At 54.0% G+C, this 14,793-nt stretch overlaps 1 protein-coding gene across 1 annotated transcript; it reads right to left on the bottom strand.

The window, feature by feature from the left end:
• Window positions 1–9,829: 9,829 nt before the first annotated feature.
• Window positions 9,830–13,089, bottom strand: CALML3 (calmodulin like 3). The gene has a single exon (XM_075925057.2). The coding sequence runs from the start codon at window positions 12,787–12,789 to the stop codon at window positions 12,172–12,174; it is 618 nt and encodes a 205-aa protein (XP_075781172.1). The 5' UTR covers window positions 12,790–13,089; the 3' UTR covers window positions 9,830–12,171.
• Window positions 13,090–14,793: the final 1,704 nt, after the last annotated feature.

Here is a 14,793-nt window from a genome sequence, read left to right as displayed (position 1 = left end):
ACTTGCAAATGAAGCCGGGATTTAAATATCCCAGGCTTTATTTGCATCTTCCCATCTGGGCGCCATTTTTAAATGCCCCGTAGTTGGAACTCCCTGCTCGCAGTAGTTCGAATTAGGAGCTTTAATTCCAACTACCTAGTTCAAAGTAAGGTGGCAGTGTAGACATACCCCTATTAATCCAGACTCATTGGAGGGACTGCTCTTTGCACGGAAGTGAATTTCAGCGAGGACAATAGATACCGGTGTGTCCACAACCGCATGACACTGGCTATGTCTAAACTACATTCCTCTTTCAAGAGAGGACTGTAAATGAAGCCAATCGAAAATGCAAATGAAGCGCGGATTTACAAGTCTCGTGTTTCATTTGCATAATCACAGGAGAGCGTTTTTTTGGAAAAGGGTTTTTCGAAAAAAAAACTGCAGTCTAGATAGGGAGATTTCGAAAAAAACCAACCCTTTTTCGAAAGAACCCATACACCTCATTTTTTAAGGAGCACGGGTTCTTTCGAAAAAGGGCTTTTTCCCCTAAAGAACCTTGTCTAGACTGTGGTTTCTTTTTTGAAAAACCCTTATTCGAAAAAGCGCTCTCACGTGATTATGCAAATGAAGTGCGTGATTTGTAAATCCGCGCTCATTTGCATTTTCGATCGGCTTCATTTACATTCCTCTTTCAAAAGAGGAATGTAGTTTACATGCGCCCACGGTTGCAAAAAAAGCAAAGGTGATTCTGGGCAGCATTCACAGGAGTGTTGTGAGCAAGACACGAGAAGTCATTCTTCCACTCTGCACCAATTAGGTCTCAGTTGGAGTATTGTTGGAGTATTGTGTCCAGTTCTGGGCACCGCATTTCAAGAAAGATGTGAAGAAATTGGAAAAAGTCCAAAGAAGAGCAACAAGAATGATGAAAGGTCTTGAGAACATGAGCTAGGAGGCAAGGCTGAAGGAATTGGGCTTGTTTAGTTTGGAAAAGAGAAGACTGAGAGGGGACATGTTAGTGGTTTTCAAGTATCTAAAAGGGTGTTACAAGGAGGAGCGAGACAAATTATTCTCTTTGGCTTCTGAAGACAGGACAAGAAGCAATGGGCTTAAATCACAGCAAGGGAGGTTTAGGTCAGACCTTGGAAAAACTTCCTGAATGTCAGGGTGGTGAAACACTGGAATAAATTGCCCCGGGAGGTTGTGGAATCCCCATCACTGGAGATATTTAAGAGTAGGTTAGATAGACACCTGTCAGGGATGACCGAGATGATGCTTGGTCCTGCCGTGCGGGCAGGGGACTGGACTTGATGATTCTCGAGGTCCCTTCCAGTTCTAGTGTTCTGTGATTCTATGAGTCTACCTTGAGTTGCCCTATCCTTGGGCCGCACCAAATAATTCCCCTCCCGAAATTCCTATGGACAGTTCTCCTCGCTCTCCTCGATGAGCAACATCCTCAAGGGATGTCCATCAGCATTGCGCCAGTAACATCCAACTCACTGGCCGTGGTGGGTGCATGCCTGAGGTGGGTCTTTAGGTGGCTCCATTCCTAGCTCTCTGTCTACATGGGGGTGGCTGCTCTTCCTCCTTGGAGAACTCTGGGCACATGGGGCTCCCCCCAGCCAGGCTCCTGCTCCAGGAGGATGGAAAGCAGCAAGGGGAGACGACGGGCCGTTTGGGGCAGCGGTCTCTTCCTCTTACTGCTCCCGGGCAAGCGCGAAGTGGCCTTTCCCTGAAGAGCTGAGGCGATGAAGAACTCAGTCAGAGGGGGAGGCCTGTCAAAGGGGGGGTGGAGGAGGCTCTCTGGCCTGTGACGTGAGGCCCACGCTGGGCCCTTCGGGCTGAGGACACCAGACAGATCTCCGCTCGCCTCTCCCCCGCGAGGTAGCCGCTGTTTGCTCAGTGGGGCCAAGAGGAACGGTGCTGGGTCAATGGAAGATTTTGATGGACACCCTGAGTCCCCGTTCCTCCCCAACCCAAAGTCCTTCCCCCCGCAGCTGCCTGAGGCTTGGGAGGGAGTTGGGTGCTGGGTGCAGCTCTGGGTTGGGGCAGGGGATTTGGGTTCCGGAGGGGGTTCCAGAGGGAGTTGGGCATGGGATTCAGGCTCTGGGCTGGAGTAGGAAATTGGGGTGCAGGAGGGGGAGTTGGGTGTGGGGTTCAGGCTCTGGGCTGGGGTAGGAAATTGGGGTGCAGGAGGCGGAGTTGGGTGTGGGGTTCAGGCTCTGGGCTGGGGTAGGAAATTGGGGTGCAGGAGGGGGTGCAGGTTCTGGGAGGGAGTTGGGCGTGGGGTTCAGGCTCTCGGCTGGGGTGGGAAATTGGGGTGCAGGAAGGGGAGTTGGGTGTGGGGTTCAGGCTCTCGGCTGGGGTGGGAAATTGGGATGCAGAAGGGGGAGTTGGGTGTAGGGTTCAGGCTCTCGGCTGGGGTGGGAAATTGGGGTGCAGGAGGGGGTGCAGGTTCTGGGAGGGAGTTGGGCATGGGGTTCAGGTTCTGGGCTGAGGTGGAAAATTGGGGTGCAGGAGAGGGAGTTGGGTGTGGGGTTCAGGCTTGGCTGCAGTGGGAAATTGGGGTATAGGAGAGGGAGTTGGGTGTGGGGTTCAGGCTCTCAGCTGGGGTGGGAAATTGGGGTGTAGGAGCAGGAGTTGGATGTGGGGTTCAGGCTCTGGGTTGGGGCAGGAAATTGGGGTGCAGGAGCAGGAGTTGGATGTGGGGTTCAGGCTCTGGGTTGGGGCAGGAAATTGGGGTGCAGGAGCAGGAGTTGGATGTGGGGTTCAGGCTCTGGGCTAGGGCAAGAAATGGGGGTGCAGGAGCAGGAGTTGGATGTGGGGTTCAGGCTCTCGGCTGGGGCAGGGAATTGGGGTGCAGGAGGGGGTGCAAACACTGAAAGGGAGTTTGGGTGCAGGGGGATAAGGGGGGCAGGCTCTGGAAGGGAATGTGGGCATGGCGGGGGCTGGGTGCAGATTGTGGGGGGTAAGTCTGGATCCTGGGTGTAGGCTCTCGACTGTGAGTGGGGGTACAGGATGCGGTGTGGGGGTGCAAACTCCAGGAGGGACTTTGCCAAACTTTGCTTGAGCCAGGCCCCATGAATGTGACCCCGAAATATTCTTTTGTGCATCAGGGCAAAGCTGTTTGGCCCACCGGAGGCAAGTGTTTTGGATTTTCCCCTCCCGTCGCTCGCTCTGTTTTCTTCCAGGCCTGGGGCCACGGGGACGTTCTTAACTAGCTGCTTTTGCGGCTCGTGTGCAGGCAGGGGAACGCTGATGGAAAAACAGGCTCTGGCTGTGTTTGTTTTAGTCGGAAAATAGACAGGCAGGAGCCAGAAAACGTGACCTGCCTGCATAGAACCTAGCAGCTCCCCGGGGGGGCTTCAAACCAGGGGAGAATGTCTGTGATTGCGTGGCGGGGGGGGGGGGGTGGAAAGGGTTATTTCATAACACCCCTCCCCATGCGGTTTGTGGCTGAGGGTGTTTGGGAAGTGGGGGAGGGGTGATTTGGAATAACGACTCTGAAAGAAGAGAGCTGAAAAGCAGGGCCGCCCCGGAGTTCACACAAGAACATACGAACGGCCGTACTGGGTCAGACCAAAGGTCCATCTCGCCCAGTAGCCTGTCTGCCGACAGGTGCCCCAGAGAGGGTGGATCGAAGACAATGATCAAGCCATTTGTCTCCTGCCATCCCTCTCCAGCTTCTGACAAACAGAGGCCAAGGACACCATTTCTATCCCCTGGCTAATAGCCTTTTATGGACCTAACCTCCAGGAAATTATCTAGCTTCTCTTTAAACTCTATTATAGTCCTAGCCTTCACAGCCTCCTCTGGCAAGGAGTTCCACAGGTTGACTACACGCTGTGTGAAGAAGAACTTTCTTTTATTCGTTTTAAACCTGCTCCCCATTAATTTCATTTGGTGTCCTCTAGTTCTTCTATTATGGGAACTAATAAATAACTTTTCTTTATCGGCCCTCTCCACACCACTCATGATCTTATAGACCTCTATCATATCCCCCCTCAGTCTCCTCTTTTCTAAACTGAAAAGTCCCAGTCGCTTTAACCTCTCCTCATATGGGACCCGTTCCAAACCCCTCATCATTTTAGTTGCCCTTTTCTGAACCCTTTCCAAGGCCAAAATATCTTAGGATTAGAGCTACAAGCTCTCTGTGACTATCAGCAACCTCCCCGATTCCAGGAACAGTCACCCTAGAACGCCTACGTGTGCCTAATGCCAACAGGTGGAACCGAAACTGGGACCTTAGGGCATGAGCCTCTACAGCAGGGCTACTCGACACACAGCCCGTGGGCCACATGTGGCCTGTGGCCCGTTTGTTTGTGGCCCACGGCGCAGTTTGTGTTTACACGGGGCTCAACACATGGCCCACGGGTGGGAGCCAAAACGAAAAAGGCGTCAGTATAACGGTCTTATGTTGAGATGCATTTTAGTAGTTAAATTCCTGGACTGTCGTTGCTCATTAAAAGTGCTGTCCTATGAGTGGAAATGGGGTAAATATTACATTGTATTAATATCAGCAAAACTGATTGAAATGGGGCTGTGTGTTGTGTAATCGTGTCTTAATCTTTGTATTTATGCCGGCCAGTGTGAAAGAAGCTATTTGCATATATTTGCATATATATTTGCATGTGCATGCAACCACGCTTAAGTTGCGGCCCTCGGCATGTGCTGGGAGTATCTTTGTAGCCCCCGGGGCTTCCAAAGTTGAGTAGCCCTGATCTACAGCTTGAGCTAAAAGGCAGCTGGCTCTTAGCTAAGGCTGTAGAACAAACTTCATTCTCTCGCTGTAAGTGATGGGTGAGCTAGTCCAGTAGGTGTGTGGGTTACATGCCATCTTGCTAGGTCAGTGACTAGCCAATTAATTCAGGGTGGCTTGAAAACAGTCCAAGGCTCACTGCAAAAGTAAACCTGGTTTGAGCTGCCAGCATGTAACCCAACCACATACCAGGGGAGATGTGCATTGTTTTGAGTCTTGAAACAAAAATTGTACCGTCCGCCTCGTTGGCTAGCGAGCCAAGTGCTGAAAAATCCCCCAAGTTAAAAATCAGGAGATCTGACAACCAATGTGGCATTTTTGCATTTGCCTTCTGTTTCTGGAACCACTGAGGGTTACAGTTTCGAGCTTTCCTTGCCGCCGAAAGGGGCTGGAATATATATATTTTAAATGGAATGTCGGGAGTATCATGCAGTCCCATGACACCAGGAGATGGGGCTTGACGAATCGTCCCCCCCTCCCCAAACAGGGTGAGTCTTGTGTGGTAACATTGTGAGAGTTGGCCACACAGCAATAGCCATTTGAACACGTTTAGGGCTCTGCTCCTTCTCATTCCCCCGGACAACACAGGGGGAAGGCAGCTGCGTGATTTCTCCTCATGCTTTTAGGTCCCCCCCTTTTTCTTCCTTCGCACCTCCAGGCTCTACACTTGTGCTGCTTTCCTCGTGCTCAGGCCCTCCCCTGCGTAAAATGGTTCAAGCTTGTGGGGCTAGCCCCCACTGGCTGTAGTGGAACCAGCGTGCAGAGCTGTGGCCATGGTATTCCAAAATGGCTGCCTAAAGTTAGGCTCTGAGGCCTAGCTCCTCAACAGCATTAAGGCACCTAATTCTCATTTACTTCCACATCTAGATGGGCAATTAAGTTTCCTTTGACTTCAATGTCCAACGCCACAGAAAATCTGGCATCCTAGACACCTACATGAGGACTCAAGCAGTTAACTTCACCCGTTTTTGGACTCCTTGATTCATATATTTTTCCAAGCCTAGTTTCCAGCCAGACCCGGTTTTCAGCCTTTCCTTTGATGTCATTTTCTGATTGCAAGCAGGCGGCGAATAAAACAGAAGATTGAAAGAGGGCTGCAGGAGAGAAGGGAAAAGGATTATTTATTGAAACAAGTATATCATTTGGAATGGATTTGAGGCCAACTTAGCCTTCAGCAGATTCCTTTAAAAATAAACATCTCCGAGACTTGTCAGAGGCTCAGGAACAACAGAAGGAAATGTTTTCGGGGAGGAGACGAGAAGTCCAGAGGCAAAAATTGTACCGAGGTCTGGGGGTTACACCTGCTTGGCAAATGCCTCCCTTTACATTTTGTATTGTTATACAATATTTATGGGAACACAGCCTGCCAACACAACAGAATGGAGTCTGCCGCAAAGGGCCCAAAGTAAAGGACTATGTGCCAGGCATTGATTTTGCCCAGGCTGTATTTTATAAACCTTCCATACCCTGTGAAAGACTCAATCCCGCCCTCAGCTACCCCAGTGTAAAGCCATTTCCTTCAGTGGAACGCGTGTGGGTTTTTATGGGTGTAACTAAAAGTGGAATTTGGCCCAACTTGGTCAAGCAAACCAAGAAGGAAAAAAGGGGGAGTTATTTTGTGAGCTTCCTTCCACTGGCATACTGAAGTGATTCCTGGATTTACAGTAGTGTAAACGAGAACAGAAGCCTGAACTGTTACCTTATTCCTCCCACATACGTACTTCCTAAAGCAGTGGTCCCCAACTTTTTGGGGCTGCTGGGTGCCCGGCAGCAGGGCCACACACGCGCCATGCGCCCGGGGCCAGCACTGCGCATGCGCCGCGCGCCTAGGGCCGCCCATGTGCCATGCGCCTGTAGGTGGGGCCGCCCATGCGCCATGCGCCCAAGGCCAGCACCGTGCATGCACCGCACGCCCAGGGCAGGGCCGGCCCTGATCACTCAGCAGGCGTACATAAATGCCCTCGCAGATGCCATGGCATCCATGGGCACTGAGTTGGGGACCACTGCCCTAGAGATCCATGCACCATGGGGCCTCAGAGGACGGGTTCGCAGTCACCTCATAGATTTCTTTGGGGGACCTATCTGACCTGAGAGACTTTCCATGACAGCCCAAACGCTTGCTGAGCCTTTCAGTCAGGAAATACTCTGAGGAGGGTGTGGCAGGTGAGATCACAGAAATCCACTTGGGGTTGTCCCCCAGTGTGCTGATCAAGCCACTGATGTCTGCCTTCCTGCTCTCTGGGATTCCCCACCACCCTGTCCTGCTGGGCCAGATCTTCTGGTCTCCCCCAGGCTCAGAGTTGGGGTTACCACTCCCCTTCAGCACAACATGGATGCTGAACCAGTTCAGCTGTGGGAGGACTCAGCTGGGAAACCAACCCCAAATAAATCCATCCTACTCTGTGTAAAAGTGTTACAGAGCAAACCCCCAGCTAGCAGTGAAAGAGAGATATGCACAATGGTTGCTCCCTCTCCCAAGTAACAATTATTTGCACCAGGTTTGACGATAAACAAAAGTGTTTTTATTATATACAAACAGTGGGATTTAAGTGGTTGCAAGTGAAAACAGACAGATCAAAGTAAGTTGCGAAATTAAAATAAAGAAAAAAACACCAGCTAATCCTAACCTACTAGTCCCTCGGCTGCCTCTAGCTTGGCCAGGCGTAGGGCCTCGGGGAGAAGACGAGGGATGTGGTGGGGCTACGGAGGGGGCAGGTCCCCAGCCCCCTTGATTTTGGGGAAGGCTCCGCCGCCTCTGATGCCGTACTTTAGGGAAGATGTGGACACACTGGAGAGGGTGCAGTGGAGAACTATCAAAGGGCTAAAGGGTTTCGCAAACCTCCAGTGTGAGGAAAGGTAAAAACAACTGGGCTACGTCTAGACTGGCATGATTTTCCGGAAATGCTTTTAACAGAAAAGTTTTCCGTTAAAAGCATTTTCGGAACAGAGCATCTAGATTGGCACGACGCTTTTCTGCAAAAGCACTTTTTGCGGAAAAGCATCCGTACCAATCTAGACGCGCTTTTCCGCAAAAAAGCCCCGATCGCCATTTTCGCGATTAGGGCTTTTTTGCGCAAAACAAATCTGAGCTGTCCACACTGGCCCTTTTGCGCAAAAGTTTTGCGCAAAAGGACTTTTGCCCAAACGGGATCGGCACAGTATTTCCGCAAGAAGCACTGATTTCTTACATGAGATCGTCAGTGTTCTTGCGGAAATTCGAGCAGCCAGTGTAGACAGCTGGCAAGTTTTCTGCTTTTGCGGAAAAACTTGCCAGTCTAGACACAGCCCTGTAGTTCTGGGGGTGGGGGACTTGATACCAAGCATATGAAGGGCTGTTGGAACAAGGACCATGAGCCGCCGCTCTCTGTGCCCACAAAAGATAGGACAATGGGATACACCTGCAGCAGGGTTAGGTTAGACAGTAGGGAAACTTTCCAACTACAAGGATCGATAAGGTCTGGACTAGGAGGTCGTGGAATTCCCATTCCTGGGGCTTTTAAGGACCGGTGGGACAAACCCATGTCAGGAATGATCTAGGTTGACTTGGTCCTGCCTCAGCACAGGGTGAGGAACTAGATGGCCTCTCAAGGTGCTTTCCAGCCCTACTGTTCTATGATTCTGCCTCCTGCACTGCTCCCCAGAACTGGGACTGTGAGGAAGTCTTCGTCCTTCAGTTTTCATACAATCACAGAGCACTAGAACTGAAGGGACATCGAGAAGCCATCAAGTCCAGTCCCCTGCCCTCACAGCAGGACCAAGCACCATCTAGACCATCCCTCACAGGTGTCTGTCTATCCGGCTCTTAAATATCTCCAGCGATGGAGATTCCACAACCTCCCTGGGCGATTTATTGCAGTGTTTCTCCTAATGTCCCACCCATGTAGGGCTGCCCCCAGCCTGGCCCCCGGGTTCTCCAGTGAGGATGGAACCTCGATGCCGATTCCGGATCTGGAGCTGGATTTCAAGCGGCTCTTTGGCCGCGGGGGGTTTCGTTTGAAGAGGGGGCCCATTTGCCGAACACCGACCTGGGACCATAGGGTGTTGATGGGAAGATGAATCGCGCTCTCGCTAGAGAGCGTGGAGGAGGGGAGCGTAGGGACCCCTGGCACTTGAATCACTGGTGTCTTGGGTCCTGAGTAGACATTTGCATCAACACATCCTGCTTTGGTAGCACCTGGTGCCTTCTTTGACCTGGGAGCTGTAGATAAGGCTCAGCTGAATCCGGCTCCCAGCCCTGTGAGCTTTCCCAAAGGGCCTAACCTGGGTGGGTAATAATTTTCACAGGGGTGGGCCACTTAATGAATTTTGGTACGTGGTCACGGGCTGGCTCCACCCCCAGAGGGGTGGGGCTTGAGGTGGAAGGGGCGGGGCTGAGGACTAGCACCACCCCTTCCCCCTGAGTTGTCTGGGGCCGGAGGCTTTGAAGTAGAAACACAGCAAAGAGCTCGCGGCTCCCAGTTCCACCACGACGCTGTTGCCTGGCAGCTGTCCGGGGTTGCCGCGACTATTTAGAGCACAGGTTCCCAAACTGGGGGGCATGCCGAAATTCTGGGGTGTGTGTGTCCGGTTAAAAAATTCAGAATACTCCCCTGAGTACTGGCACCTTTACATGGGTCCCGGGAATTAAAGGGGCCGCGACTTTTGACTTTTTTTTCAACCCCAGTCAGTTCCTTTTTTTTGCTCAACAAGTTTTGTTGCTATTTTTGGGGGGGGGGGCGGCGTGAGGGTTTCTCAAAAATCAAAAAGGGGGCGTGATGCCGAAAAGTTTGGGAATTTAAAGGGCTCACGGCTTCAGCCCTTGCCGGGCAGCACCACAACTGGGAGCCACTGAAATAGGATCCTGTGGCCTGAGCCACCGCCTGGAAATTCAGTGGCACGAGCCGCAGGCTATAAACAGAAAGCAGCCAGATCCCGTCCATGACCCGAATCCAAGTGTAAGGTGGGCCGCGTCCGGCCCCAGGGCCGCATCTTGCCTGAGCAGCCAGGAACGTTGGGCTGTGGACAACCAAGCTGAGCCTCTCCTTAGCCCCATGCGATCGACGCTTATTGTGGGCTTTAGACGGCCGTGGAGAACAGGAAGAGCTGGACGCCCGCTGGAGGCAAAAAACAGTCCTTTATTTGGCAACAAAGCTAGCGCTTGGACTGGCGGTGAGCAGGCGGGCAGGCTCCCGAAGCGGCTCCTTCGGCAAACGCTCGGCTACCGGCCATGGAAGGTGCAGACACAGCAGCAGGAATATTTTTGTGGGGCACAGGTGGGGGTTTCCAGCAGCATGGCTATGCCACGGGGCAGGCAATTAGGGGTACAGAAGCATTCCTGGGGGAGCGGAATTCCAGCCCTGCACAGAAACCTACGAGCCACTTACGTCAGCCATATAGACCCCACTCTTCAAACACTGACATTTGGTTTAACGTCAACCCCCCGTCCCCCCCAGCTAGCAGCCCCATTGACTGGTAAAGGCCTAATGTGAGTAAAACAGGTTGCAGGATCGGGGCCTGTGAATTTAAGTGGAATCTAACCACCACGTAAGCCGTATTGTGGCCCTCAGCATATCACCCTCTCTCGTGCCATGCAAAGCCCAGGCAACACCCCCAGTGTTCCCCATAAGCTGAGCGCTTGGGCAGCCCCCCGGGAGAGATTCAGATGCTGCCCAAGAAATCAGCAGCACGCCCACAGCTACCCATGGCTGGTGGCATGTGGTGGTGCACATCTGCACATGCCTCGGTGCACAGAGCAAACGTTATTCCGCACACCGGTGGGAAAAAATGAGCGCAAACACCCCTGTGTCAGTCTCCCCTTGGGAAAGCAAAAATGCCCCCCATTTGAACAACCAACCCCACCCCACATTTGCAGCGTTACAGCTTTCGGCTTCCTGTTGCCTTTATAACATAGAGTGGACCTGGGTGTAATGCCACGGCCGAAGTCTAAAGGGAACGTAACGGACGTGCCACCCCACCCGTACTGCCCTCTGCATGTGGCTGGAGCAGCCTGAATTGTCAGATTTCCCGTTGCCTGAAAATAACCACTAGCCGAAAAGAAACATCTCGCTCATCCGTCTCCTCTGCCCGCCTTTCCGGGTTGCCCAGCCGTGCCAGCTGGACGAAGGTTTGGGCACGGCATCTTCCCCGGCTGGCCACACGTTCCTGGGGGAAGTGTCCACAGATCTCCTCCAGCCAGTCCCCAGTGTGTAACGCAGGAAGTCATTTCAGGGATCTGGGCACCGCAGGGGGAGTCCTTGCCCACGGGTGCTGACGTCCAGCGTCCGAATTTGAGCGGAGGTCGGCCTCCGCGCGGGGACTCCGCAGCCAGCCCTGTGGGACCCACCGCTGGACTGCACAAAGGCAACCTCGGAGAGGCCCCCGCGAAACTCCCCCGAGGCAGGCACCGGTGGGTGCAACCCGACGGGGGTCGCAGGATTCTGGGGGGAGGGAAGGGGAAGTCCCAGAACAAGACACAAGATCTGTAGCTTGGCCCTTCTTCTTTGCTAATGATGAACATGCATCTGCAGGCACATAGACCAGGGTGGACAATCATTTTAGAGGGGGGAGCCACTTGACAAATTTTTGAAGTGGCCCCAGGCCACCCCAGAAGGGGCGGGGCCTCAGATGGAAGGGGCGGGGCCAGGACACCTCCATGCTCCCCTCACCCACAAACCCTGATTGACCAGGGGGCGGGGCGGAGCACATGAAGTCTTTGCCCGCTGCCCCCCGGCACCTAGAGAGAACCACCAGCTGTTCGGAACAGCTGGTGGTTCGCTTTAGGCACTACATGCCCCTGGCAGCCGGGGGGGGGGGGGCAGCCGGGGGGCATGCACTCACCTGTTCCCAGATCTCGATTGGTCTGGGGCCAGGGGAGGGGCAGGGCGGCCGTGGGCTGGATCGACTCGCTTAGTGGGCCAGATCCGGCCTGCGGAGGCTCTCTTGCCTACCCTGACGCAGACCCTTCTGCCCGACTTCAACAGGGCCCGCTCCGGGGGAGGCTGTGCTCGCATGCGCCCCAAAGCAGGAGCAGGCTCTGGATCGGGCTGGAAAGACCCTGCAAATTGCCGAAGGACGTGATCCTGCAAAACCCCAGTCCAGGTGAGGAATCCCTGCTTCCGGAATTAGTCCCGGACACCAGCAGGAGTCAGAGCTGGCATTATCGGGCCCCCTTTGCTGACTGTCCTGAGCACACGTAGACTCCGAAGCCACCGGGCCACCTGTTTCTAAAGGAAACCTCATTGCCACAGGCATAAACCCGCCGCGCGGCCAGAGGTGAGCCACGGGGCAAAGCGAACGCACAGGGTGAGGCGCAGCCGGGAGTTAGCATAAAGCAAGGGAATAACGAACCCATCCGAGCAGCAGAGACAGGCACGAGGGAGAGGCCCAGCGACCGGCGGGTTCCAACGCCAGGAAGCCAGCGAAAGTGAAACCCCGCGGCGCCAGGCCCGGCCCTGCCGTCACTTCTCCGTCATCATCCGCACAAACTCCTCGTAGTTGACTTGCCCGTCGCCGTTGCGGTCGGCCTCTTGGATCATCTCGTCCACCTCCTCGTCCGTCAGCTTCTCGCCCAGGTTGGTCATGACGTGCCGGAGCTCGGCCGCGCTGATGTAGCCGTTCTTGTCCTTGTCGAACACCCGGAAGGCTTCCCGGATCTCCTCCTCGCTGTCCGTGTCCCGCATCTTCCTCGCCATCATGGACAGGAACTCCGAGAAGTCAATGGTGCCGCTGCCGTCGGTGTCCAGCTCGCCGATCATGTTTTGCAGCTCGGCCTCGGTGGGGTTCTGCCCCAGCGACCGCATGACAGTCCCCAGCTCGCTGGTGGTGATGGACCCGTCCCCGTCCTTGTCAAAGAGCGAGAAGGCTTCTTTGAACTCCGCGATCTGCTCCTCCGTCAGCGACTCGGCCATGCCGGCGCCTTCCAAGCTGCCGTGTCGCACAACCGCCGGAGCGATACACGGTCGGTGTGCCTTGCTTCGGCACGTCTGACCAGCGCGTGGGCACGGGCAGGGAATGGCTTCTGGTGTGCGTTCAGCCTGAGTTGCGCACTGGAATGGCAGCTTCCACACCCTCTGCATCACCTGAGAGCCTGGAGCCGGCTTGCACGCCCCGGTGAAGTCAGAGGGAGGATCAAAGCTTGTGCTGCAAGCAGGAGCAATGGCAGCATTGCCTGCAGGGCACAAGAGGCGAAGAGCAGGGGCAGACGTATCTGCCGAGGGGCGTGTGGAAATATTGCAGAGGAACTACAATATTTTCAGTGATCTGCCTGGCCATGTGTCTCTCTAGCTACACAGTGCCCGGGAGCTCAGCCGCATCACAGGGAAAGAGAATGTCACCATGGTCCCTTTATTTGACCATCGGAAGAGGATTTCTTGCCTAGATACCGTGATCTAGACAGAAGAGAGTCCATTGGTGATGTCAAGGAGGATATAGTGGGTTCCCCTTGCCCCCCATATATTCCCCCCCACAGACTTAGGGCTCAGATTTCTGCGGGACAACCCCCGCCTCCAGCTGTCTCTGTCATGTAACACCAGCCAGGAATTCATATTGGTTATCAAACCCAGGGCTACCCAGAACACAGCTGTGGTCTCAGAGCAGGGATGCTCCCTGCAGCAGCGGCTGTACCACGGTTAGGTGGTAGGACTAGGCGTTAACAGAGCAGGGTCCTTCGCCTAGCTCGGTTGTGGCCTGGCTCGGGGAGCTGGGGCAAGTCACGGCGTGCCTCAGTTTCCCTGGCTCTGCTAGGGGATGATGATGGTCTACGCAGAATGCCGGTCTGTTTCCCTCCTACAGTCACGGCTCTTGCTGTTCGGCCTGCGGGCAGCTTGATTCGGAGCCAGCGCCGGCTGCCAACGGGGCAGTGCCAGTTGGAGAGCGCGTTTGTACAGCTCCAAGCGCGGCAGGGCTCAGGTCACGGATTGTGGCTCCCGGGTGCTACCCCGATGCGAATTCAGAATAAATCTCCTGGGTGCGGGAACACGGAGATTTCAGAGCGTTAACGCCATGTAACTTTCTCAGGCTGGCATGTTCTCGCTGCGGACGATGAGCTGGCTGGAAGGGAAATCTGCTTGGGGCTTTTATGACGTATGTTTTAAAATCTTGAGAAGGGATCCTGGCCAGACGTGATGAGTCTTGTTTCACTGAAACCAGCTGCAGAGGGGAGGAGGGGGAGCTGCGGAGGTGCAAACCCTGGGCTACTACCAAGAGGAATTGACAGGAGGGGGCTGGAAACCCACACGCCCAGCTCCCTCATGCTGTGCAGCTGGGTTTCCAAGGACCCCATGATGTGAGGGCAGACAGCTGTGAATCTCTGCTGTGATTTCTCTTCTGCCAAAGGGTCAGATTCTCATTGGGCCCAGACCCCTTGCCCCTGTCAGAGGTGCAAAAGGGGTGTGAATGAGAACGGGAAGGAGACCCCTCGGATTTCAGATGAATCCCACCCAACTCAGTGGGGACGTGTTGTAAGGGCAATAAACGGCAGGAGCGTGGGACTAATTAGCTCACAATCATTCTGTTAAAGTTCCTGAGGAGGAGGAGGAGGAGGAGAACTAATCTAAAACCCAATTGAGGCAGGGAAACTGAGGCCCTGAGCTGCGGCTTGAGTTGCCCAAGTTCACAACTAACTTGTGTTCACTGCTAACTTCAGTTCCACCTCCTAAGCTGCTAACGACTGTGATTCCAGGACTGGTCTAAAGGCACAGTTAGAGTCTTTTCATGGGTAGCAGCTTTAAAACCAACGAAAGGAAATCTTTCTTTATAGAACACATAGTCAACCTGCGGAACTCCTTGCCGAAGGATGTTGTGAAGACCGGGACTTGAACAGTTAGATTGATGGCGGCTCAGCCCATCAATACTTATTAACAAGGATGGGTAGGAATAGTGTCCCTAGCTTCTGTCAGATGATGTGGATGGGCGACAGGAGCTGGATCACTTGATGGTTCCCTGTTCTGTTCATTCCCTCTGGGGCATGTGGCATTGGCCACGGTCGGCAGACAATACGCTGCACTAGGATGGACCTTTAGTCTCACCCAGTGTGGCGGTTCTGAAGTTCTTATGTTCTCCAGTCTTCCTGCAAGGGCACC

This window comes from Pelodiscus sinensis, chromosome 1, assembly GCF_052426305.1.
Source record: "Pelodiscus sinensis isolate ZL-2025 chromosome 1, ASM5242630v1, whole genome shotgun sequence".
NCBI classification, from domain to species: domain Eukaryota; kingdom Metazoa; phylum Chordata; order Testudines; family Trionychidae; genus Pelodiscus; species Pelodiscus sinensis.
Note: the sequence above shows the minus strand (reverse complement) of the source record. Positions and strands in the feature narration are given on the sequence as shown.

Bases quoted from the DNA above. Each gene is read 5' to 3' on its own strand.
- CALML3 (XM_075925057.2), bottom strand. From the start codon at position 12,789: ATGCAGAGGGTGTGGAAGCTGCCATTCCAGTGCGCAACTCAGGCTGAA.